Genomic DNA, 27,951 nt, shown 5'->3' with positions numbered 1-27,951 from the left:
TTCTCCTACTTCTCCCGAGTATGGCGATACCACATGTGGGAGACTTTTACACAGCCTGGCCACATACAGGGAGCACAATCAGGGGGGCATAAATGTCAAATCTAATTTGACTACCTATTACATTTTTGTGAGACACTGATGTGGCATGAATAAGCCATGGATGGGGATGGCTGAGTATGACTGGGTAGGGCTGGGATGGCTGAGTATTCATGAGGGTGGACGGCTGTAGTTGTCACATATCGGCGCTCTGGGCACTGCACATCCAACCCACAGCCCCGCTACCTCTGATCTCTCTCTCCTCTGTACCAATCGATACAGAGGGGAGAGAGGAACTGGATGTGACGCCGGTTTGTTTACAAGTGATCACCCCGTCATTTGACAGAGCGATCACATAGTAAACAGCCGCTGTTAGGGCCCTTTACCGTGATGCGGATATTCCTGGGTGTGCACCTGATTCTGGGAGGACGTCATAGTACGCCCTCCCAGAGTTATGCGCCTGTGCTGCAGCCATCATTTGGCTATAGTGGGTCGGTAAGCGGTTAAGCTCTCTGGAGCAGCTGAACTGACGCTGCTCTCCTTTCCTAGGGCACATTACTGTACTTGCCCTCCAGAAGATTTACCCCCCCCCCATGGCAAGGCCATTTTTTACACTACGGCACTGCATTACTTTAACTGACAATTGCACAGTCGTGCAACACTACCCAAATAAAATTGATAACTTTTTTCTACTACAAGAGATTTGTTTTGGTGGTATTTGATGACCACAGGGTTTGTTTTACTTTTTGGCCTATAAACAAAAAAAAACAACCAACTTTCTACTATAAAACATCTACAATTAAAAATAAAAAAAAAAGTCTTCATCAATTTAGGCCAATATGTATTCTGCCATATGTTTTTGGTAAATCAATAAAAATAAAATAATAATCCCAATAGGTGTATATTGATTGTAGATGCTATAATTTCTGCGCAAACCAAACTATGGGATTTTTTTTTTTATAGTACTTTAGAGTAGGTAAGGTTGAATAAAGACAATAGTACATCCAGTTCAACCTTGGTAGGTGTCCGTAATTATTTCCCATATCCCTGTATGTTGTGTTCTTTAAGATGCACATCAAAGAGTCTCTTTTAAAAAAAAAAAAAAATAATAATTCCATACTCCCCACAGCCACCACCAATTGTGGAAGAGCGTTCCACATCCTTATTGCCCTGACAGTGAAAAACCTGCTGTGCAGTTTAAGGTTAAACCACTTCTCCTGCAATCTCATTGTGTGGCCCCCATGTGCTTATAGTTCATTGAGACTGAATCGTTTTTCTTGCTGGGATTGCCATTGAGATATTTGTAAATGGCTGTCCTATCTCCTCTTAAGCGTTGTTACTCCAGCGAGAATAAATTTTATTTCCACTCTTTCCTCACAACAGAGGTCCTCCAATCCCCTTATTAGGTTGTGTGTTTTTTTTTTTTTTTTTTTTTTTTTTTTTTGCCCTTCTCTGGACTCTCTCAAGTTCCAGCACATCCCTTCTGAAACTGGCGACCAGAAAACTCCAGATGTGGTCTAACCAGAGTTTTATAAAGCGTTAGGATTATATACCTTTTGTTTATATGTGCCAATATTCTGACAACTTTGCATGCTATTGCTCAATGTCAAGCTGCCGCTACCAATCTGTCATCGACTAGGACCCCCAGATCTTTCTCCATCCTTGATTCCCCCAGAGGTTCGCCTCTAGTGCGTAGTTTACATGTGTGTTTTTTTTTTTGCCCCCTCCATTATTTTGTTCAGGGCATTCTGTTAAATTTCTATATCCTGATGTGAAGTTGTTGCCCTGCTTAACTGGTTGCTGACCAGCTGCCTCAGTTTTACTGCAGCAGAATGGCACAGGTGGACGAAGCCCTGTTACCTTACGTCACTTTGCCTTTTGGCCACTAGGGGCAACCAATGACAGAGCAGAGGCGACAGATCATGTGTTCATAGTATGAACACCAATCGCTCTCCCCCCTAGACAGTCCCATCCCCCCCCCCTACAGTTAGAACACACCCCCCCAGTGTGATCCCTTCACTGCCATTTATACAGTAATCAATGCATTTTTATAGCACTGATCACTGTATAGTTCTCAATGGTCCCAAAAAATGTGTCAAGTGTCCAATTTGCCCACCACAATAATCGCAGTCCTGATTTAGTTATATCACAGATCACCACCATTACTAGTAAAATAATAAAAAATGCCATAAATCTATCTATCCCCTTTGTTGTAGACAATAACTTTTGCACAAACCAATCAATATACTCATATATTCAAAATTTTTGGTAGAGAAAAACTAAACTGAGGGGGGGGGGGGAAAAAAAAAGTATATTTATTAAAGCAAAAAAAAAAAGGGTTGGGTTTTTTTTTTTTCAAAGTTCTCACTCTCGTTTATACTGAAAAAAAAAAAGTCTATATATATATCTCTATCTCTCTATGCAGAGCTGATCAATTACCACCAAAAGAAAGCTCTATTTGGCAGAAGGAAAAAAAAAAAGTTTGGGTACAGCATTGCACGACTGCGCAATTGTCCGTTAAAGCGTTGCAGTGCTGTATCGGGGGAAAAAAAAAAAAAAAAAAGGGGCCTGGTCAGAGCAGCCAAATCTTCTGGGGCTGAAGTGGTTAAGTTTGTGTCATCCACAAAAACTGAGATTGAGCTACTTATCCCATCCTCCATATAATTTGTGAATAAATAGGACAGAATTGGTCCCAAGACAGAACCCTGTGACACCCCACTTAACATTCTCTGACTGGTCGGGAGTGGTATTTATCACTATCCTTTAGACATGCCCCTGGAACCAGGTTGTGTGTGTTTTTTTTTTGTTTTTTATTACCCAAGAACAAACCTCATATTCCCACGCCTGCAGATCTCAGCTGGTAGATTAAGACCCCTTTCACCCAGGCACTACAGTGCTTAAAAAAAAAAAAAAGTCTGCAAAGCGCCTTGAAAGAGCTGCTGCCGTGTCTCCAATGTGAAAGGCCAAGGGCTTTCACACTGGAGCGGTGTGTGTATACCGCTTCCGCCCATTGAAATCACTGGGCAGCATGGCTAGACTGCCAGCAAAGCGCTGCTGCAGCAGTGCTTTGTGGGTGGTTTTAACCCTTTCTCAGCTGCTAGCAGAGGTTAAGAGGCTAGAGTGGCGCTTTACCACCAACGCACCCACCACCCCAGTGTGAGGGGCTTAAACGCTTATGGGGGACTGTATCAAATGCCTTTGCTAAATCCACTAGCCTTCCCCTGTCTAGATGGCAGCTCACTTCCTCATAGAATGTTAAGGTCTGGCAAGAACGACCTTTAGTAAACCCATGCTGATAACTACATATATAATGATTTTTTTTTCCCTTCAGTAAAGGTGGGCAGAAATGCCTCAGGCTGGATGAGCTGCTTGTAGGCAGCTGAGGGGGTTCCAGACAAACGACTGGGGGGGGGCGGGGGTTTTAGAACACCGAGATCCCACAGTGAAGCAGAGTGGTAAGATGAGTTGTTGGCCACCAAGCATCTAGTGGAGGATCAAAACAGATCGCAAATCAGAGGGCGATTTCAGGCCCAGGCCAATATCGAAGTCGTGAACATGAAAGGTGCCTTGGTGAAGTAGTTGTCTGAACCTTTTACCAGGTTGCTGTGTTATGACCTAGGAAGTTCAGCTTTCATAGTAGGGGGTGGGTTATGTTGGTGGAGCACCTCAAGGCTGGGTCCACACCATCGCCACATGCATCTCCCAGCACGGGTCCGGTGCATGCTGGTTCAGTTTTTGGTGTGATTTCAGCCTGAATTTTGGCTGAATTCAGACTTAAAAAAAAAACAGACCAAAAGACGCACAGGACTCCTGTGCAAATTTGCACCAAAGCCACAGCGGAGATATGTGAAGCGGCTCCATAGAGAGAGTCAGTCAAAAGCTCCTGCTATTGCAAATTGGATGCGGGGAACCTGCATCCAAGTCACAATGGTGTGAACTCAGCCTACTAGTTGCACCCATTAGAGGGTGGTTCTTGAGGGAGCTCATGAATTGTGGTTTAATCCATAGCAGGTATTGCAGGTGCAATACTGTTAGAAGTCTAGCCATTGCTTACTTATGTCCAATGTTTCGACACCAGACAACTGCCCTGGCGAGATGAACAGACTGGAAAAACAAACTTACCTAGTAAAGTCTGCTCTGCAAGTGCATGCAATATGTACAACCCCCTTCTGGCTCCTCTGCAACTTAAAGTGGATCTTCTACAGTGTTTGACAACCTGCGGGGAAGTGGTTTCCTTTCCCTTCCTCAAACCACATCAACAGCTTTTGCATTTGATTTAACGCAGCCACTATTCACCGGATGAAATTTTCAATCAAGGGATCTCAGGCAGAAGGCAGTCAACAAAGCCAACCACTGATAAAATATCACCCAGTGATATTTATTTTGACATCCGCTTCCCATGGAGGAGGGGGGGTGGGAATTTCCATTAACCATTAAATCTATCCCAGGGGTGGGGAATTTCAAGTACTAAAAATGTTGGTGTTTTTTCCAGTCTTGGAAACAATAGTGACCAAGAGGAAATCTTAAGCAGGGGTTATCTATTGGAAGATTTCTCTTCTAGCACAGCAATGTCCTCACCCATCACCCCGATCATTTGTCTATCACAGTGATGGGGAACCTTGGCACCCCAGATGTTTTGGAACTACATTTCCCATGATGCTCAACTACACTGCATTAGCATCATGGGAAATGTAGTTCCAAAACATCTGGGGTGCCAAGGTTCCCCATTTCCCATGATGCTCAACTACACTGCATGAGCATCATAGGAAATGTAGTTCCAAAACATCTGGGGTGCCAAGGTTCCCCATCACTGGTCTATCAGCATGCTCCTTATGAGCATATGAACTGACTGGCTCCTTCCGCCGCTTCCTCGTCTCAGGCTCTGGGCCCAACGTAAAGAGACTTACAACATAATTAATGCAATTTATCACAGCTATATTTTATATCTGTCTAAAGTGCCATTTTAAAAACAAAATTTGGCTGGAGCTGGTCCCCCCCCCCCCCCCCCAAATTAAAAGTTGGGCTTTAATCCTAGAAATCCCCAAAAAAAGAAAGTTTGCACCAACAACTTCTTTACACTAATCCCATTAACCGCTCCACAAGACCAAAAAAATAAAAACAAACATTGAAATATATACATTCTTTAATGTCTAAAATGATTTGTACATAAAATAGATACAAATGGCAGGAATGAATGAACACTGTACAAGAAATAAGGCCTCATATACTTCATGATTTTGTTGCCAACAAAATCCTTAAATTCCACGCCAGACTTCACATGGATACATGTGACAGCCTGGTGATTGTTAAATGCTACGGTGGAACAAACGGACCGATTTGTAACAAATGTCAGTGACCCGATTGGACAAAGCCATTCACAGAAGGAACTATGCAGTTATTTGGCCAAGTGATTACGAGATGGCCATTTCTTGGCTAATAGCTGTAACCACTGGAGAGTCTCTTCAAGGCCAAAGTCACACCACCCTAATTTAGCTTAGCATGATTGGTAACAAGTTGTGGTTCTACCCAATGGTTGAAATCTGTGTCCCCGGCAGAGCTGTAATATAGCAGCTGGAACTACAGTTTGCAGTTGGGTACACTTCAGGTGCGCCGAATGCTGAAGATTCTTTAGCTGGTTAAAAAGATGCTGCGGCACAATGCATGATCATCTTCTCATCAGCTTTGAGCTACATTACCCTCCCTAAGATGAGTCTACAAGGAGGAGGTTACCGTCATCTAGAAGCTGCAGGCAGAAGCCACTGGAAAGGCAATTATATTACCTAAAACTTTAGCCAACACCACCCCCAAAACCCTCTTTCCCCATTTTTGCACTTTCATGCATTTTAGGTAAGGGGGGGAAAGTCCCCCTAAGGCCCCTTTCACACTTGTCCCACGATTTGGGACTGCAAAGTAGCATGACAAGGCGTGCTCCATGATTTCCAATGAGAACCATTCATATTAGTACGACTTCAAAGTAGTCCCCGCACTACTTTGGTCCAACGTTGATGTCAGTTACACAGGCATTCCCTGAAATCAGGGCTGCATCATGCAACTTTGAAGTTGCAGTAGTTTGACAGGGGCCCAAGTAAAAAGGACCTTGGCACTGAGATACAAGGTCCATTTTAAAGAATATGTCAAGCCAAAACTTTAGCATGCCAAGCAGAAAAATCTACCACATTCCTCCACTTGCACATTATAGTAGGGGCTCCAGACACAATTCTTCTATGCAGCAATAATTATATAAAAGTACAATATACATTTATAATCTTCAAGAGCAGACTTTGCAGTGGTTTTAACACTCAACTTACAAGCAAAGAGAAACATGCCATTCTTGACCTCAAATGCCTCGTCGGGTCTGGTTTCCATTCTTCTGAATTGAATACCTAGACCAGCATTTCCCAGTAAATAGCCAAAGAATTAACATTTCCAAATATGAACGACCAGCGATCTCAGCCTGGATCCTCCTTTTCTCGGGTCCCTCTTTGCTGCTCCTAGTCCCTTCCTCAAGTTTCCCTCAGCTTACTACAGGGGGCACCCAAGCAAAGTTAGAGCTCCTTGTACCCAGGCATGGAGCCCCTCCCTGGCTGAACCCCATCTCTCCCTTGATTGGCCGACTGCTTTTGAGTGACAGCCACAGGAGCCAATGGTGTAGCTTCTGTCTCAGCCAATCAAGATGGGTGTCCTGGGTGGCTGAGGGGATTGTGGACATCGTTGGAGCGAGATGGGGCTCAGGCAAGTAATTAGAGGGGTGCTACACAGAAGGTTTTTTTTTTATCTTGATGCATTAGGCTGCTTTCACACTGGGGCGGTATTCAGGCGTTACAGCGCTAAAAATAGCGCCTGAAAAAAACTGGCCCCTTTCACTCCAGTGTGAAAGCCGGAGGGCTTTCACACTGGAGCGATGCGCTGGCAGGACGGTGAAAAAAGCCCTGCTAGCCGCATCTTTGGAGCGGTGAAGGAGCGGTGTATTCACCACTCCTACCCATTGAAATCAATGGGACACCGCGGCAATACCGCCGGCAAAGCGCTTTGCGGGCGGGTTTAACCCTTTTTCGGCCGCTAGCGGGGGTTAAAACCACCCCGCTAGCGCCCGCCGCTAAAAATAACGGCACTTTACCGCCGACGCCGCTCCCGCCCCAGTGTGAAAGCAGCCTTAAGGAAAAAATTTAATAAAAAAAATCTAATAAAAAAACCCTTCCGCGTTTACAAATCCTTTAAGGGAAGAAAAAAAAAATAAAAAAAAGTTACAATACGCTTATGGAGAAATCCTTCTATGGTTTGAAACCAAGGCCAAGTCATAAACTAGGGGCAGTCATCTAGAAGAATTACACCATAAACTGCATGTAGCACCACCTTCACCAATGGCAATTTGCACTAGTGTGCAGACGATGCAGTTGAGGGGTTAATATAATAACAACCCCATCAGAACCAAAAATTCCAGATTTGCTAGAGGTGTGTGGTATTCTCATTACCATCAGCTCAGAGGCGTAAATACTATACTATGGGGCCGATTTATTAAAGGCAAATATATGCATAGGAATTTCCCTTTAGCTTAGTCAACAAAGGTGAGGCTCTGCTGACTTCCATCATCCAATCATGTGCAAGCAGGAATACGGTTTTTCATTTCCTTGCATGTGATGGAGTCTTCTTTCAAAGGAAAAGTTCTCCCCATTCACTAAGCCAAGGAAAATAACTTGCAGATGCACAGCCTATACACTTTTAGTATATCAACCCCAATAGGATTTCTTGTCTCCAATAAAAAGTGAAAAAAAAAAAAAAAAAACAGACTAAAGCCAGCACCCTTCCAACAGTGCTTGAGCCTGTGCACGCCAGCATAGTGTGGCAGCACACATGCCTTAATGGGCATTATGCAAGCAGTGCATTCACTTTGCAAGACACTAATGCACTGGCATGAACAGGCGCTTATAGGGACAGACCCAATCAGCATTGCATACCCCCTTTAAAATAAATCCATGTTTTGCCCATGTAGGACAAAGCTACAGGTTTGCTTTAAAGTAGCTCTCCTTTGATGCTTCTACTTGCCTTCCAGTAACTCCACCACTGCTTTGCTCGGAAGCCCATGTAAGCTACAGGGAGCTGCAGTAATAGCTCTCTTGGAGCTATGGACTCCCCATGTGACCATGCCCATTGCCTAGCCACATCACATGGGAGAACATTATATGCTTCTCCATTCTCAAAGTATCTGGCATGTCCTTCAGCTTCTGGGCCCAAACAAAAAAAAAAGTAAACATGGTATTTTGAAGGTATTAAAGCAAACCGGTTGCCTTGCCCCCAAAAGGAACGGAGCAGAAGACCAGCTCCTGCCCATGAATGGAGGTCATCACGGCATACATCAGCGTTTTTGGTTTGCAGATGTGTGGTCCTATGTACTCCACACAGTAATCTCCATCCATCACAGAGGTGAACAGAAGTTTGCAGACAGGGCCAGAAGGATGTCAACATTAGCAAAAGCAGGTGTGAAGCACCCAACTCATCATACCCATTTAAAGATGCAAAGTTATGGAATCACCACCTGTGTCTTCTTCCCTGGTTATAGAAACCAGGGTCAAGCAAATATATATATATATATATATAAAAAAAAAAAAAAAAAAAAAAAAACACCCCACACACGTTACAGCATTCTAGTTCATAGTTTTGCCTAACTCATACCCAATAGGTGTTGCTTATATAAAGAGCACAGCACCCAATAATACCAGAAGCCTCTAAAAAGGGCCCCCTGGTGTGGACCAGTAGTTCTTAAACTCAGTCCTTAAGTAACCCCAACAGGCTGTTTTGGAAATTTCCCTAAGATAAAATAGCTCTTAATACCATGTCATTGATATCGATTTAAAGCAGCTGTGCAAAGTAAAAGTAAACATGGCCTATTAGGGGTACTTTAGGACTAAGGTTGAGAACCACTGGTGGGGATATTTAGAAGGAGAACCACTACTGTGTATAGAAGTCTTTTATATTTCTTCATCCAAGTCAAGAGGACAAACCCTACACCAACTGCAAGACTTGCATAAAAAAAAAAAAAATGTGAATCGTTACATTGTCATATTGGGATCTTCTACACCAGGGATAGGCAACCACGGCACTCCATGTGTTTTGGAACTACATATCCCATGAGGCATTGCAAGACTATTAGCCACAGCCATGACAGGATTTCCAGTTTCACCACAGCTACCGAATTTGTCTACCCCTGTTCTACATCTATGTACTCGTATGCAGGTATCCCTTTAGTTAAAGCGGGAGTTCCGCCGTTTTATTGTTTTTAAAAGTCAGCAGCTACAAATACTGCAGCTGCTGACTTTTAAAATAAGGACACTTACCCACCCAGCACGCCCACGATGTCGGCACCCAAAGCCGATCTCTCGATCGGTTCTCAGGTGCTGCTGCCGCCGCCATCTTCGGTATGGGAATCAGGAAGTGAAGCCTTGCGGCTTCAGTTCCCTACTGCACATGCGCAAGTAGCACTGCGCAATAAGGATGGTCTCCGCTGTCTCTGGGATCCGTGTGTTTCCCAGCAGACAGCGGGGGGGACCCGCAGGAAGTGGCGTAAATACCCGCAGATATCTATACCGGAAGTGGGTGCAAATACCTGTACTATACAGGTATCTGCACCCACCTCCAAGGTGCCAATTGTGGCACTGGAGGGGGGTATAGGGTTCCAATGAGCGGAAGTGCCACTTTAGGGTGGAGCTCAGCTTTAAGCTACTCGTTACCTCCAAGAATACAAGCACCTGATCAAGCAAAACATCAACCCTTGACCTCTGACAATGTTGGGCAAAAACTGTAAAGGAGTCAGATATGTAGCCTATAAGAGTCCAATAATTATAGGACCAATTTGCCGGATTTTTTAAAAATATGCAATAAAAAAAAAAAAAAATCATTTAAAACTTTACGCCTCATGTATGCGTTTGTCCTCTGTACCAGCAAAGTCCATTTCAAATTTAGGTTTGGTTCCTGTTCTACATTCATTGAGTCAGATGCAGAATACTGTATTAATCCCATAGGAAAATCATGATTAGTCGAGGAACCCTGCATGTAACATATTAAAGGGCGAGCCCTTGATGTTCCTAAAATGTATTGACCTAGCCTCAACGTGAAGAAATAAAACACTCATATTAAAAAAAATTTAAAAAATATATAATTTGGTGTGGTGCTCCGATTCTTCCAAATATTCTATTATAGACCCCAGCAAGGCAGCCATGAATTGTGGAAGCCTTCAACACTCAAGGATCAGGTCCTACAGTGGCACCTGAAGGTCACTGGTGCATGCTGGCACACAGCTCTTTCAGCTTGCTGAACAATTTCAATGCCGTGGGGTTGATCCTTCATCATTGACTAGAGTCACCTCTGCAACAATCTACAGCCACACTAAAGATTAAAAAAAAAAAAAAGTCTCACCTGTAGCAGCAGTTCCCATAAACCAAAAATTAAGCCTGCAGCTTCTAGACACAGATACGCTAAAAAGGCCTTAACCACTGCATCTTCATACCAAAACAAATTTTTTTTAAAATATTGGCACAACAAAGCACTGCTACTAGCCGTGTTGTCCCAGGTCACACTGAAATGCTTGTTTCGGAATTAAATAGGTATGTTCGCTAAAAACAATTCTAAAATATATAAAAAAGGCATCATTTCAATTGATTTGTGCAAATTAGCAATAGCTTGGCGTGCAAGCAAATGTCCATGATGTGCGCTTACACCGCGCTCTTCCCCTTGTTGTCCAGTTTGCCAATGGGCTCAGACGGTTTGTTTATGTGCTCTTCTGTAAATGTAATGTATGAGTAGACCAAGCTGCCGGCAATACTAGGGGGGAGAAAAAAAAAATTAAGTCAGAAATATAGATACAAATCAATATTCTATTGTGCATAATCTACTTAGAAACTTTTTTTTTTTTTTTTTTAAAGGGAGCAACAACTGGTGTACGAATCATTTCTTTGCATTATCTACCCAGGTAAATGGCTGTGGGTCAAGCACCCAGGAGCACCATTAAATCGCTGTTATATGGGTAGTAGCACAGATTCTTCGGTTTGCATTACTATACCATATACGTGGGTTTATCTGCAGGGGACACACAGGTGTTCCACACATCCCTGTGCTAACAGTGTGAGTATGAGAACACATAGGGGCTTGTTTACCCAAGGGAAATCCACAGTGCAGTTGCTCTAAATCTAAAGGGGGTAGATATGAAATGAGTGGAAGCTTTGCCGATTTTATCATCATTTATTTTATCATGCAGTCATGTGTAAGCTAAAAATGCTGTTTATTTTCCTTGCATGTCCCCCTCGGATCTACAGAGACTTTACTTCCAAGTGCCCTTTCAGTGCAAAGTGGATTTTCCTTTAGTAAATAACCTCCAGTTAGTAAGATTGAATAAAGACACCAGTCCAACCGGAGTGAGAGTCCATAATTGTCCCCATCCCTGTACATTGCTACTCATTAAGAGGGGTATGTATGTATGTATGTATGTATGTATGTATGTATGTATGTATGTATGTATGTATGTATGTATGTATGTATGTATGTATGTATGTATGTATGTATGTATGTATGTATGTATGTATGTATGCGTGCGTATGCATTTTAGTACCCATATAGCGCTGTCAATTTATGCAGCACTCCACAAATACATCAGTCGCTACCCTTAAGGAGCCCACAATCCAAGGTTCCCAACTCACATTCATATACTAGGGCCAATTTTTTGGACAGAAGCCAATCAACCTACCAGCATGTCTTTGGGGTCATGGGCACAGACCCACATGAATGTTATACTGGTAGCTGCAGCTTTGTCCATGTAGTTGTTCTGTCCCAATTAACATCAATGAGACTGCCTTCACAGAACACCTGTACAAGTCCGGCCCAGTACAGGCCTAAAGTATAAAAACACCCTGTGTAAACTCAAAATAATTAAATTCCCTGCAACAGAATTTGTAAGTCAGCGATTGCCTCCCATCGCTGGCAATGGTGTCCAGTTTTAGAACAGCACAGCATGTCGCAGGTAAGGAAAGCCCTACTGTGGCTACTGCACACACACACACACACAGTTTTGTCTGGAGTTCAGCTTTAAGAGACGAAAAAGGAAGTTCACTTTTGAGGTTTACTACATTCTTACCTGATATTTAGCCCTAGGAAGTTTGTCCATGTGAATATGTAATCTCCTCCAAAGAACATTCCGATGTATGTGATTAGGATATTCTGCAAGTAAAAGAATTGGTTACCAAAGTTCTACAGGTCTTCAATTACACAACCCTATCCACAATCCTTTAGGATGGGAGGTCAGGCAGAGGAAAAAAAAAAAAAAAAAAAAAAAAAAATTTAAAATGCAAAAGATTAACTCATTCGGTTCCACAGTGAGTATAACAAGCATGCTTTACTGCATATACAGACTGATTTTACTGTTGTGGGGTTAGTAACAAAAAAAAAAAAAAACAAACAAAAAATTAACACTTTTTGTTATCTTCTCGAAAGCACTTTAACATTAGGTTTCAAAAGAAAGTTCACTTCAATGCAACACACGGAACTTACCTTTATACATCCTACTATTGTGGTTGTCAGAGCAGAATTATATTGAGTGCAAAGAACTGTGGAGTACATTAAAACAAACCTAAAAAAAAAAAAAAAAAAAAGAAAAATAAGACATAGAAATCAATGAGCCAAATGTAGATAAGGGATAGGTCAGCAAGAACTGGAGTCAGAATGCTGCACTGTAGGTGTAGTGCCACCTTTCAGCCTGCAGATGGCGATGAAGGCTAAGGCTTCCATTCATATATTGGCACAACACACCAAAGCGTATAACACACTTTAGCAGTTTTCTAGCGATTTTCAACCACCTTTCAAACCTCAAAAGAGCAGGTTAAGACAATTTTGTGTCTCTCTCCACACACACCTATTCACCAAAGTTGTGGTTATGGATATTCCTAAAGTGTATTGAGCCACAGCAACCAATGACAAGTCACTCTGCAGCCAATTGCATACAAGATGAATTCTGGTTGGCTGCTTGCACTTTATTAGCATTTACAAAAAAAAATTTAAAAAATAAAAATAAGGCTGCAAGATTTTGGGGTCCCTGAAAGTCTCAGCACTGATAAAATAAATTGAGAATTACATATTATAAAGAACTTACCCCATTACACAGGAAAGTGTAAACTCAAATACGAAGAACATGTCCGTCCAACCTTCATACTCCAAAGCCTGCCAGAAAGAAGAAGAATTGCATCAACATGGCAAAATATATAAAGGAATCCATTAATGGTCTAATAAAAAAAAAAAAAAGTGTACAGATTCCTTACACCAGGGGTAAGTAACCTCAGCCCTCCAGCTGTGGTGAAACTACAAATCCCATAATGCCGGCTATTGTCATGGCCTTGTAGGGTCAAGACAGCTGGAGGGCCGAGGTTGCCTACTCCTGCCTTACACAGTAGAATCAGCCATTAAAAGTGAAGGAAAAAAAAAATAAAAAAAAAAAAAAAAAAAAAACACACAAACCTGATTAACTGCTTGTCGCTGTGGCAGAATGGCACGGCTGGGTGAAACATTATCTTGCTACAAAAACTTGAGGATAGCAAAATATTGAGTTTTCTAAATCTTCACTGAGTTTATAGCGCAAAAAAATTAAAGCCGGAAAGATGATCAAAAAATTTCACCAAAAGAAAGCTCCATTTGTGGGGGGGGACAAAAAATAAATAAAAAGGGGAAGGAAATCAAATTTGTTTGGGTACAACATCGCACAACCGTACAATTGTCAGTTAAAGCGACTCAGTGGCCTGGTCATTGAGCAGCCAAAGATTCCAGGGCTGAAGTGGTTAAATAAAAAACCACCACACTAACATCTAGACACACACACTTTTTTACTGTTATTTTCAGCCAAGTTTTCTGCATTTTCAGATACTTATTCCGAGGGCATAAGCTGTTATATCGTACACAGTTTTAAGAAAAACCATGCTTTTTGTTCTTAGTCTGAAAAAAATAAATACCTACCTATATAAAATGTCATCTCTCACATGCAGGGTCTGCCTAACTTGACTTGAATAATTGCACTGTCTCTATATTGAGAAGCACTGTGCAAACTGTTGGCACTATAGATGTCCAGTGTATATTATAATAAAAAAAAATTAATTGCTGTAATTGTATCCAAAAATTACAGTATTAAAATAGATGGCCCAGCAGATGCCATGGCAGCCTAAAGGTGGCAGCATTTAGTTGCACTGTAAAGAATATGGTCAATAAACCTCAAGCCTGTATGTGATCATTCTATCAGAGCCAACATAGTGATGGGCATGATCAGAAAGCACTCTCTCTGATTGGTTGCCCATCTTTAGCAACATGAGGGGGAGAATAAAAACATTTACTGAAGAACCACAAGCTGAAACTTGTCTAGTGGCTCCTGAGCAGAGGAGGTCCAATCTCCAATACGGACCTTTGCACACATGAATGTACAGATTGCTGGCAGGAAGGAGTTAAAGTAAAAATCAACACATGGCGATACTAGGAGACACTGTATCTAGTACACAAGGCCATTCTGTACAAAACTTCCCTCTTGTAGCAGATTATTAATCATGAACACACGATAAGCAGAGAGGGAAAGTTTGATATAAGATGCGGGTTGAAACAAACGATTAGAGAAGGCAATGGGGAAGTGAAGGACACGGAGGTTGGGCAGTGCGGACTCCCCACATAGAAGGGCTTTGTGTATTGGATTTGTACTCTAGCTACTAGCAGCGTGCACACTGGCGGTTTACGCTGCCTGCCCCGACATCTACACAATGGTCCCATTCTACTGCGTCCCGATAAAGCACTTGGCTCACCTTCATCAAGTTTCCCCGCTGGAAAGTGATCTCACGGCTTTATTGAGCAAGGCTTCTGTGTATTATCATTTAATGACATTAAAGTGTCTGTAAAGCCACCGTTATTCCTACAATCCTGTGTATTCGTTTTTTTTTTTTTTTTTTTTTTAACCACTTTCAGACCGGACCATTTTGCTGGTCAAAGACCAGACCACTTTTTGCGATTCGGCACTGCGTCGCTTTAACTGACAATTGCGCGGTCGTGCGACGTGGCTCCCAAACAAAATTGACGTCCTTTTTTCCCCCACAATTAGAGCTCTCTTTTGGTGGTATTTGATCACCCCTGCGGTTTTTATTTTTTGCGCTATAAACAAAAATAGAGCGACAATTTTGAAAAAACAAAACAAATTTTTTACTTTGTTATAATGAATATCCCCCAAAAATGTATAAAAAATGGAATTACGTACCGGTAATGTCCTTTTCCAGGAGTCTTTCAGGACAGCCACCTTTGAGAGACACTGGCTCCTCCCCTCTTAGGAAACACCGCCTTGATTTTCATGATTTAAGCCTCCTCCTCCCTTCGTTCCTCAGTTCTTCCAGAGTACCTCCGGCCAACTGGGGAGACACAAGAACACGTCAAATAAACAAACTTTTAAGTCTTACCTGACGGCCTCATGTAATGAGTTCCCGATGATCTGCAAAAAACTTGGGTGGGAACCGGTGCTGTCCTGAAAGACTCCTGGAAAAGGACATTACCGGTACGTAATTCCATTTTTCCCCAATCGTCTTTCAGGACAGCCACCTTTGAGAGGATAAGCGAGTACCCTGTCTTAGGGTGGGACCTACTGCTTGCAGCACCTTGTGACCAAAGGGCTTGGTCTTTGGCTGAGAGAAGATCCAATCTATAGTGCTTCACGAACGTAGAAAACTTGAACCACGTTGCGGCTCTACAGATCTGTTCAGGAGACACACCAGCCCACATTGTCTGCGGAGTTGCCGCTGTCCTGGCTGAGTGTGCTTTAATTCTAACTGGAGGCTTTAATACCCCAACCGCGCAAGTCTGCCCAATGGCTGACCTTAATCATCTGGTTAGCGTACGTCTAAAGGCTTTGGAACCCTTCCTAGCCCCTGGAAGTAACACCAAAGGTAAATCAGACTTCCTGAACTGGCTTTGTGTAACCAAAATAATGAAGGACACGTCCAAGAAGATGTGTCCTGTTCGCTCACTGGTTTTGAACGAAAAATAGGCAGCATAATCTCTCGGACTCTCTGAGGATTAGAGACTACCATTAGGTAAAAAGGCCAGAATGATCTTAAAAACTGAATGGTCTGGAAAGGGAGTGCCTTAACAGAAAAGGTTTCGAGTTTACTCACTTTCCTTGCCGCAGTGATCGCCACAAAAAACACAGTTTTGAGAGTGATCAACCATAACCAGCCAGATTCCAATTGCTGAAAAAGGTTCCTTTGTGGGAACCTGTAAAACTAATGAGTGACCCCGACTGGGAAGGGGGCGACCAAAGGCTTGGTCTTTGCCTACTTAAGGCTCTAAGAACCTTACTATACCAAGGTCTGATGTTAGATGCCCTTCCAGGAATACGCTAAAAGCGAAAACCTGACTCTTCAATGTTTATGGGGCTAAACCTTTATCTGCCCCTGACTGCAGGAACTCTAGAACGGCTACGAGGCTGTGCACATTGAAGGAGTTCTCTGAGCATCAGCTGTTGAACCGTCTCCATACCTTCAAGAAAATGGTCTGAGTTTCTATTTACCTGCAATTCAGAAGAGTGGCTATTAAACAGTCTGAGACCTCTTTGCCCTTCAGCAATTCCTTCTCAGTAGCCAAGCTGCAAGAATCCACCTGGGGACCGCAGACTGGACCCTGGGAGAAGGGATACTCCTAGACCGGGAAAACCCGGGGGGGGGGGGTTCCCCTGACAGGCCCTTCAGAATGGAGAACCACGGCCTCCTGGGCCCAAGAGGTGTGATTAAAAAATAGGTAGTAATCTCCACCTGAAAACTTCCCTGACCCTGCAGGAATCAGAACGGGAGGGGAGAAAGCATAGCACTTAGAGAAACCCTAACTCTGTGCTTTAGTGTGTCTGCTCCCGACCTCCCATCTCCCCTGTTCATGGAACAGGAGATGGCTTCCTTTGCGTTTTCCCTTGAGAAAAAGAGAGGTCCATCCAAGGAATCCCCCAACTCTGGGTGATCCATTCGAAGAACCTCCTGTTTGAGAACCTGGTTGCTCTGAGGAAATCTAAAATCAGGATTTGCTCTCCTTCAAAACAGATCACTGAAAAGACAGGATTTCAATATTCGGCCCATCTGAGGATGGCCTTCGCTAGGACCCATAAAGGATCCGCTCCAGGAGTCCCCATCCTGTCGACGCAAGCCACTGCCAAGGGATTGTTTCCATGACTCTTACATGAAGTCTCCAGAGAACTCTGAGAGGTCCTGAGAACCAGATCTACTGTTCTCAACTCCCTCCAATTTGAGGATCTCTTAGATTCCTTCCTCTCCCAGGTACCCTGTACCAAACAGGAGTCTAGGTGTGTACCCCAACCTAAGCCGTTCGTATCGGTTGTAACCACCCTGGATACTGGGAAACTCCAATCTAGGTCTTGTAACAAACGTGCTCCCTTTCCCAAAGGGACCTCTTTACCTGAGTTGGAACCAAAGAGTCCCAAGACCCCTGACTGTGGTCCCAAATCTTCAAGATGAATAGTTTACAGAGGAAGGTAACATGACCCCGTCCACTGAACTGCTAGGAGCGTGGCTGTCAGTAAACTCAACCTGCCTAACTGAGTTTTTGACAGTTGCCCTGGAGAAACAACAGTGCTCTGTCTATCTTCTGGATCTTCTCCAAGGAGGGAAGACCTTTTGTTCTGTTGAGCCCAGCACCTACCCCAGGAAGGTGACCCCCTGGTAAGGAATTTAAGTTGGGTTTCTCTAGGTTCAGAGGCCAACCCAGGCTCACAAACAGGTCTTTTGTTACCTGTTGATCCCAAATCGACTGCGTCAGAGAAGGTACAAGCCGGAGAAGATCTTCAGGACACACGATCACCGAGACTCCCCTGAGACGCAGGAATGCCAGAACTTCTACCATCACTTTGGTGAAGATAGGAGGAGGAAAGGGATAGCCCAAAAGGGAAGTGCTTTGAACTGAATGTGTAGCACCCCTACAGAAGTTATCACTGCCAGCCTAAGGAAACGCTGGTGGTTCTCTGCAATGGGAATATGCAGGTATGCATCCATACTATCCATGCCCTGAAAAAGTTTTGGTGGAAGAGGTGCCCTCACCCAGTGACCAAAACCAACGAAAGCCATCTGTAGGTGACTAAGACACACAGACGTTTCAGGTTCAGGATGAGCCTGAATTTTCCCAAAGGCTTGTGAACCACAAAAATGTGAGAATAGGAGCCCTTTCTATATATCCTGCTGGGACCTGTATTACCACTTCCTGTTCCTCTAACTCCTGAAGAGGAAAGAAGGGCACATTTTGGCAGCTCAGTGACAAGGAGTCTCAAAAGAGGAGAGCTCTGAAAACTCCAAACGGTAACCTCTTACGATGATCCCCAACACAAACTGATTGGAGGTGATCATCTCCCACTGGGGGAGGAAGGCCCCTTTTTTACTGCTCCCCATATTTCTTCTTAAGGGGAAAGGCCTTTTTCTTATCAGCCGTGCGATCTAGCACTGCTTCAAGACCTGGCCCAAACAGCAGTAAACAGTAGCAGTAACAGCAGTCTCCTGAAAAAAGGATTCCAGAGCTTTGCTTTGGACGCCTTGTCCCCCTGCCATGTCTTCAGCCTTAAGGCCCTCCAGGCTGAGTTGGCCAGAGCCGAGGACCTTGCATACATTCGCATGGATTGAGTCGAAGCACCCGCAGTGTATGCTGACTCCTTAAGCACCATGGGAGAGGAGGATAGAAAAGTCTCCTCTGCTGTCATTGCTTCATGCATTAAACTGGATAAGCCAACACTTCATATTACGAGCCACCACTGTGGCTTCTATGTCAGGCTTAAAGATTTTCTTATTATAAATCCCAGGCATCCTTCAGAAGTGAATCCATCCAACAGCAGGTTTCCTGTAAAAAGGTTTACACAGAGCTTTTGCCTTGGACGCCTTGACCCCCTGCCATGTCTTCAGCCTTGGAGCCCTCCAGGCTGAGTTGGTCAGAGCCGAAGATCTTGCATACATTCGCCTGGATTGAATCGAAGCAGCGTATGCCAACACCTTAAGCAGTATGGGAAAGGAGGATAGACTTCAGAAGTGAGTCCATCATTTCAAACATAGGGTCTGAAAGTATTCCCATGTCCCTGAGGACAGGTCAGTATGCCTGGACGTCTGAAGAAAGGTAGTCTCTAACCTGGGAGATTCTATTCCAGACAAGAGCTTCCTCTTCCGCCCAAGAAAAAACCTTTGCTTTAAAGCACCAGAAAAGAAAGGTTTTCCTTCGGGACCCCGCCATCCTGATGGCATCGATCAAGACATCATGAACCGGGAACACCCGCTTCCCCCAGGTCCTAGTACATCTGATCGTGGGGTGACAATGCCTTCTTCCTAAAGTGGTATGAATAGCTCTCAAGAGCTTATCCACTTCATCCAGGGGGAAGTTTATATCGAGGGGTTCTTTTGGGTTCCCCACCCAAGCCCTCACCTTTATCAGAGTCCCTTGGGAGTCTGAGACGGCACTGTCAACTTCTTCCTCAACTTCCTCTCTGGAACCCTCTAGACTCTCCCTTAACCTGCAGGAGGAACATCCATCGGGTTAGGTGGAACACTCTGCTGTGCTGGTGAAAGAGTGCTCTGGAGCTGAGGCCATTGTAACCTTCACAGAAGCCGCCAGATATGCACCGTGTTCTGCTGCCTGTTTCCTAATGGCGCTCAAACAGGGACCTGAACCCTCTGAGGCCACTGGAACCTTAGGTTAAAGGTCTGACTGAGCTATCCGGTGCCTCAATACACTCTTTACCAAGTGCCTTTGAACCAGGGATTCCCCCAAAGAGGCTCTATATGAAGGACGCTCCCTCCTAGAACCAAAGGGAGACTTGCTCATGTCCTTCAGAGACCTAGAGATAAAAGAGCAGCATAAAATCCTAAAAAAAAACAAACACCAGCACTACTTAAGAGGACCACCGGGAGTGCCCTCCCCTAGGATCAATCTCCATCTGGATCCCAGACGCACTGCCCTTCCCCCCGACCACCTAGGGGGAAAAAACACCAGTGGAGCTACTGGTTGTAAGGTAAGGGAACCCCTCGCCAGGGCTTTTACCTTTGAGTGGCTGGTGCCGTTACTCCTGGAGCTCCCGAAGCCACTGCTTTGGACATGCTCCTGTTGAGGAAGAGTGGTACGAACGTGCCTCCAACAGCTACCTGTGCAACTGTAGAAAGAGAGGCTGCACCAGCCGAACGCTAGGTTCCCCTCCACGTGCCGCGTCCGGAACCGGAAGACGCGGATCCAACGAAGAGGTCCGCCCCCACCGGAATTGACGTCGCCCGCCAACCGGTCCGGCCTCTGGCTCCCAGCCGACTGGATACACAGGGGGGCCTTGGACGTCCTCGTTGCAGCGCCCCACTGGGCGAAACGCAGGGATGAACCTCCCCAAAAACTTCCTGCTTTCCCCAAGCGAAGATTGGAGTGCGTATAGAGAAAAAGGTCAGTCAAAAGTTCAGCTTCCCCAGCCGACCGGACTGCCTGTTCCGTTAAAACACCCGCGGGTGAACGGACGGACGACCCTGTAAAACTTCCTGCTTTCCCCAAGCGAAGTTTAGGGTGTATAGACAGTACGAACGCTTCAGCTCCCCGCTGATCCGACTGTCAAGGGCCGACCGATAGACGGTCGGGTAACCGAGTGGGGCCGGGGCTCCGCTCGGATAGCTTCAGTCTCACCAACCGAATTCAGCTAAGGTTCCTTAGCGATGTCTCCCCACCGGAGGAAACACCATAACTGAGGAACGAAGGGAGGAGGAGGCTTAAATCATGAAAATCAAGGCGGTGTTTCCTAAGAGGGGAGGAGCCAGTGTCTCTCAAAGGTGGCTGTCCTGAAAGACGATTGGGGAAAAAAATTTTTCCCCTCAGTTTAGGCCGATACATATTCTTCCACATATTTTTGGTAAACACAAAAATTGCAATAAGCGATTATTGATTTGTAAACGCTATAACTTTTGCGCAAACCAAATAAGGATAGTTTTATAGCATTTTTTATTAATCATTTTTTATTATTTTTTTGTTACTAGTAATGGCGGTCAGCGATTACTAGCGGCGATCAGCTATTTTTATTGTGACTGCAACATTCTGGGGGACCCATCGAACATTTCTGGGACCATTGTCATTTTTAGAGTAATCGCTGCTATATAAATGCAGTCGATTCCTGTATAAATTACACTGGCAGTGAAGGGGTTAACCAGTGGGTGGCAGTGTAGGGGTTAAGTGTTCCTAGGGGTGTGTTACTAACTGTGGGGGGGTTGGGCTTTCATTTAGTGAACACTGATCTCTGCTCCAATCACATGGAGCAGAGATCAGCGTCACTAGTTGCTAGGCAGAATGGAGAAATGCTCCATTTAGCCGTCCCGTGAGACGATTGCGGGTATGCCCGCGGCGATCGAGTCCGCAGGTCCCGACCATGGTAGGGCGGCATTGAAGATTTGACGTACATGTACGCCAATATGCCTGCCCGTGCCATTCTGTCGACGTACATTGTCGTGCGCTGGTCGGGAAGTGGTTAAACAAAGGAAGCCATGTTATATACTTACTTGCTCTGTGCAGTTGGTTTTGCACAGAACAGCCCAGATCCTCCTCTTCCTGGGTTCCTCTTCTGTGCTCCTAGCCCCTCCCTCTTGTTGAGTGCCCCCACAGTCAGCAGCTTGCTTTGGGGCACCCAAGCCGAGGCACAGTACCCATTCATTTAGACACAGAGCCCCCGACCCGGCCCCCTCTCCCTTGATTGGCCGAGACACCGCAGCTGCGCCATTGGCTCCCGCGGCTGCCAAAAAGAAAAACAGCAGCCTTATCAGTGTCCATCTGCAGCATTCTCCAGTGTCATTGCAGCCTTGAAGTTTAAAAATGGTGTAGCCGAGATACAGAGTACTGTGTATCTTGGCGCTGTAACGACATAGTCGGCAACCCATCGCAGTTTGCTACGGAAGTGATGTTTGGTTGCCGCCATCTTGCTACACCCCACACAATAAAGATACAGTAAGAAGGGGTAAAGCAGACATGTTACACCCACCAGAGTTTTGCATTTTACATGTATTTATAACAGTAAAGTCAGTTTATCTAGTGAAATACAGGACTTGGAAGTCAGTCTGACTACATGGATCTTGAATTTTAAATAGCAGCGGCATCCCTGCTCATCTCACAGGTTTGCTAATCTGACAAAAGTTCGCTGCTTTTAAAATTCAACATCTAAGTAGTCAGATGGAGTTGCAAGTCCTGTATTTCACCATATAGCAACTTTAATGCTATAAATACATCTAAAATGCAAAACTCCGGTGGGTGCAACACGTCTGCTTTACCCCTTCTTACTGTATCCTTACTGTGGATGAGTGTGGGGTGTAGCAAGATGGCGGCAACAGAACGTCACTACCATAGCAAACTGCGATGGGTCGCCGAATATGTAGTTCCAGCGGCTCACGGGTCCTCTGTCCAGAGCGGAGCCAAAAGTAGCCGAGTGTACTCGGTTCTGCTCACAGTTACGCCCAGTCCCTGTGTTATGTCCATCAGCGGAGCGGAGCCGACCCCAGCTCACTCTGCTATGCATCTCGGCGGGGCCACCTATTGGGCGGGGCCCATGGGCTTGAGCCCAGTCAAGCCCAATGGTAAGTCCTGCCCTGAGGATGGTTATACAGGATTTATATAGAGCTGATAGCTTACACAACACGATTGAGAAAATAAATTGTACAGTTGTTAGGTGGGGACCAGATGGGCTTCTCTGAAGAAATTAGTTTTCAGGGATCGTCAAAGTGGACGAAATAGGAGATAGACAGATTGGGGTAGAGCATTCTAGAGGATGGGAGAAGTCCTGGGGGAGAGAATGGAATGCATGAGATTATTGCTAGCGGCTATTGTAGCCACCGGCAATAATGTCTTTGTTCTCCTGGTGGGGATTGCGCGCCCCCCCCCCCCCCCCCCCAACTGTGACTGCGTTGAGGGAAAGCGAGTGATTCTTTCCTGTAACCCATGCTTGCAGGCAAGGGAAAAATAAATAAATTGCTTCTTCTATGTCCAGCTTAACACACCAATTGCACAAGCTGTAATTACTCATCTCACTTCTTTGGAACGTCAAAGCATATAAAATACATAGCATAAACATGACACCTAACAAATGAGTGCAGCTTCTCTGGGGAACGATTTCCAGAGCAGAGCCAATGCTTCCGGCTCTCAGATTGCTATCAGACAGGTTCTCTTTAGTGCCCTGTATGCTGCAGTAGTTTTCTTCCTCTTGGGAAAACAAAATAGGCAAAGTGCGCAAAAAAAAAAAAAATATATATATATATATATATATATATATATATATATATATATATATAGTAACAGATTGTGTACACATTCCTTCCATTAATGAAGGAAAAAGCTGAAGTGTCATCTGATAATACAATGACCTGACATATCACTGTATAGCATTGTAACCCCACCCATACAGGCATTTCCACACCTTGAAATTTAATTTCTCTAACACAATGATTTGCATTCTTCTGATAGTTTACATTACATGGTATTGTAAGCTATGCCGGCATATCCACACCTGACAAGTTACCATAGAGTTCAACAAAAGATTCACGGACAACAGTCTCACCTTCTGGATATCCCCGGTCATGTAAGCGATGGCCAACGTGGGCACAAGCATGAACAATGCATTGTAATACAGCAAGCCATACTTTCCAAGTTCCTGGAAAGATAAAAAGGAAATGCTTTGTAACACCAACTGTACAACCAATTACATGTATTTACTTTTGTATCGTTTCAATTCCTTAGATGTGATGGCTGCATTAGCCTATAAAAAAAAAAAAAAAAAAAAAAAAAAAAACACACTTTCTTCTATTTTCATCTGGTGATGAAGTCAGCAGGTCTGTTGCTCAAAAGAACAAGCTCTCTTCCAGATGTCAACATAAAACAAAAATAGGGGATTGGAATGTATGCAGGTAATATAAAATGTACATACAGTGCCTTGCAAAAGTATTCGGCCCCCTTGAACTTTTCAACCTTTTGCCACATTTCAGGCTTCAAACATAAAGATATAACATTTCAATTTTTTGTGAAGAATCACCAACAAGTGGGACACAATTGTGAAGTGGGACGAAATCTATTGGATATTTTAAACTTTTTTAGCAAATAAAAAACCGAAAAGTGGTGCGTGCAAAATTATTCGGCCCCTTTACTTTCAGTGCAGCAAACTCACTCCAGAAGTTCAGCGAGGATCTCTGAATGATCCAATGTTGTCCTAAATGACTGATGGTGATAAATAGAATCCACCTGTGTGTAATCAAGTCTCTGTATAAATGCACCTGCTCTGTGATAGTCTCAGGGTTCTGTTGAAAGCGCAGAGAGCATCATGAAGACCAAGGAACACACCAGGCAGGTCCGTAATACTGTTGCGGAGAAGTTTAAAGCCGGATTTGGATACAAAAAGATTTCCCAAGCTTTAAACATCCCAAGGAGCACTGTGCAAGCGATCATTTTGAAATGGAAGGCGTATCAGACCACTGCAAATCTACCAAGACCTGGCCGTCCCTCTAAACTTTCAGCTCAGACAAGAAGACTGATCAGAGATGCAGCCAAGAGGCCCATGATCACTCTGGATGAACTGCAGAGAACTACAGCTGAGGTGGGAGAGTCTGTCCATAGGACAACAATCAGTTGTACACTGCACAAATCTGGCCTTTATGGAAAAGTGGCAAGAAGAAAGCCATTTCTCAAAGATATCCATAAAAAGTCTCGTCTAAAGTTTGCCACAAGCCACCTGGGAGACACACCAAACATGTGGAAGAAGGTGCTCTGGTCAGATGAAACCAAAATCGAACTTTTTGCCCACAAAGCAAAACGATATGTTTGGCGTAAAAGCAACACAGCTCATCACCCTCAACACACCATCCCCACTGTCAAACATGGTGGTGGCAGCATCATGGTTTGGGCCTGCTTTTCTTCAGCAGGGACAGGGAAGATGGTTAAAATTGAGGGGAAGATGGATGCAGCCAAATACAGGACCATTCTGGATGAAAACCTGTTGGAGTCTGCAAAAGACCTGAAACTGGGACGGAGATTTATCTTCCAACAAGACAATGATCCCAAACATACAGCAAAATCTACAAAGGAATGGTTCACAAATAAACGTATCCAGGTGTTAGAATGGCCAAGTCAAAGTCCAGACCTGAATCCAATCGAGAATCTGTGGAAAGAGCTGAAAACTGCTGTTCACAAACGCTCTCCATCCAACCTCACTGAGCTCCAGCTGTTTTGCAAGGAAGAATGGGCAAGAATTTCAGTCTCTCGATGTGCAAAACTGATAGAGACATACCCCAAGCGACTTGCAGCTGTAATCGCAGCAAAAGGTGGCTCTACAAGGGGGGCCGAATAATTTTGCCCGCCCCACTTTTCATTTATTAGTTAAAAAAAAGTTTCAAAAATCCAATAGATTTCGTTCCACTTCACAATTGTGTCCCACTTGTTTGTGATTCTTCACAAAAAAAATTTAAATTTTATATCTTTGTGTTTGAAGCCTGAAATGTGGCAAAAGGTTGAAAAGTTCAAGGGGGTCGAATACTTTCGCAAGGCACTGTATACGTATTTACTTCTGTATTGTCAGAGCATCTAAAACATACACAGCCTAAACCACACTTAAAGCTGTATTAAAGTCAAAAACATATTGCAGCTTACAATTCCTTAGATGTGATGGCTGCATTCGTTTTTTTTTTTGTTTTTGTTTTTTTAGGCTCATCTGGTGATGAAGTCAGCAGGTCTGTTGCTCAAAAGAACAAGGTCTCTTCCAGATGTCAACACAAAAAAAAAAAAAAAAAAAAAAAAAAAAAAAAAAAAGGGGGATTGGAATGTATGTAGGTAATATAAATGTACATACAAAAACGGATAACTCATAATTGTATATCCAATTCATATATATATAAAAAAAAAAAAAAAAAAAAAGTATGCATTAGAGCTGCACAATAGTTAAAAAAATTGTCATCTTAATTCAACCCCTCTGACATCTCTATTGCAGAGTTTGACAATTCTTCATATAAACAAGTAGAGAGACTTATCTGCTCACTCATCTGTAAAAAGAAACACATTGGGGCAGTGTAAGGCCCCTTTCCCACTGGGGCAGTGCAGGTGTCGGCGGGCTTTACCGTCATTTTAGCAGCGGTCGCTAGTGGCTGAAAAAGGGTTGAAACCGCCCGCAAAGCGGCGCTTTGCCAGAGGTATAGCCGCACTGCCCCATTGATTTCAATGGGTAGATGTGGTTTAGGAGCGGTGAATACATCGCTCCAAAAGGTGCGGCTAGCAGGACTTTCCCCGTCCTGCCAGCACACCTCTCCAGTATTCATAAGTGAAAGGAGCCGGTTTTTTCAGGCGCTATTTTTAGCGCTGTAGCGTCTGAAAACTGCCCCAGTGAGAAAGGGGCCTAAGTAACTCTTCTTAGATCAAAGGGATACACTTCTGTCTGTAAAGAAAAAAAAAATCCAGGCAGTCTGCCTGGATTTTAACATGTAAATGCAGGAAAGTTTAACCACTTAAAGTCTAAATCTTTTTTCTGATACTTGTTAAAGTTAAAAATCAATATTTTTCTTCTAAAAAATTACTTGGAAACCCCAAACATTATATTTTAGCAGAGACCCTAGGGAATAAAATGTCAATTGCTGCAATATTTTATGTCACACTATTTGCCCAGCGGTCTTTCAAATGCAATTTTTGGGGGAAAAAAAAAAAAAAAAATCCCCAGTAAAATTAGCCAAATTTTTGGGCTTTAATGTATAAAAAAAAAAAAAAAAAAAACCCATAAAAAATTCAATCAAAGTATAAAATAACTCACTACCATATTTACAAGGTTGACTATATAATAAAGTGTGGCACTGTAGATTCCCCTTTGGGTTGTCCCCAGCGGGAGCCGAGGTGGTGCGAGTGGCCTGCTGTCCAGCAAGAAAGTCATCCAGGGGAAACAGATTTCAAGATATTGAAGTAGAGTGACCATCAATTTAGGACTTTTATTATAATTTTTTTTTTTTTTTTTTTTTGCAGAAGTCCTTCATTGATGGTCACCGACTACAATTTCTTGAATCTGTCTCCCCTGGATAATTTTCTTGCTGGACAGCAGGCCACTCACACCTCGGCTCCCATTGGAGGTCCCCGGTCTACAGTGCCACACTATTATATAGTCAACCTGGCAAGTATGGTAGAGAGTGGGTTTTTATACTTGGTTTGATTTTAATTTAGGATTTTTTTTTTTCCTTGGGTAGGAACAGACCAGACCATACAGCAACTCATTTTATTGACCTGACGCGCATGCTCCTGAAGAGTGGATCAATCCATGAAATGCCTAGAGCCATTATATGCCGTGTCCCTATGATACAATTGATCTGTCAGTATGTATCATTTTTGATATTGCTTATAATCATGTGGCATTCCAGTCTACATTGTATGTATATATGTTTTTATGAATTGTACCAGTTATTATAATTTGCATTGGATATACACTTACTCATGATTATGCGTTTGTATGTTGATTTAGAGAGGAAACTATTTTTTTAAACCTACATGCTTCAAAGTCCCAGTCCCCATTCCCCTTCTTTTTGACATATAGATAGGGATGGAGGCCCCTTACCAGGTCACCGCCTTATACAAAGTCCTAACTGTTCTTTCTCTTCCAGATGTGTCAGTTTACAGAGATGATGAAAACAGGGTGCTTATCAATATTTGTGAAAAAGCTCTCAAATTAGGTATCCAAAAGAAAAAAAAAAAAAAAAACACACCAACATACACACTAATGCAGTCATCCGAACGCACATTGGGACTTTTTGTATATACATATATTTTGCTAATCACAATTGTTTATTGATGTTAATCATTAAGGTTGCAACTTTGTTTTATGGTATATTTTCCCCAGATCTTTTTGGACACTGCGCTAACCCTTTG

General features: G+C 43.6%; 1 protein-coding gene across 1 annotated transcript in view; it reads right to left on the bottom strand.

Annotated features, from left to right (window-relative positions):
- Positions 1 to 8,662: 8,662 nt before the first annotated feature.
- Positions 8,663 to 27,951, bottom strand: part of SLC35D1 (solute carrier family 35 member D1) — a 37,025-nt gene continuing 17,736 nt past the window's right edge. Inside the window, exons 8-12 of the mRNA XM_077450521.1 lie at positions 23,627 to 23,719; positions 13,169 to 13,236; positions 12,571 to 12,649; positions 12,158 to 12,240; positions 8,663 to 10,851 (exon numbers count right to left, since the gene is read on the bottom strand). Of these exons, the coding sequence (XP_077306647.1) occupies positions 10,743 to 10,851; positions 12,158 to 12,240; positions 12,571 to 12,649; positions 13,169 to 13,236; positions 23,627 to 23,719 (432 nt within the window). The 3' untranslated portion in view covers positions 8,663 to 10,742. The remainder of the gene's footprint in view (positions 10,852 to 12,157; positions 12,241 to 12,570; positions 12,650 to 13,168; positions 13,237 to 23,626; positions 23,720 to 27,951) is intronic.

Source organism: Lithobates pipiens, unplaced genomic scaffold, assembly GCF_037356315.1.
Source record: "Lithobates pipiens isolate NorthernLeopardFrog02 unplaced genomic scaffold, aLitPip1_a1.2 Scaffold_23, whole genome shotgun sequence".
Lineage (NCBI taxonomy): Eukaryota > Metazoa > Chordata > Amphibia > Anura > Ranidae > Lithobates > Lithobates pipiens.
Note: the sequence above shows the minus strand (reverse complement) of the source record. Positions and strands in the feature narration are given on the sequence as shown.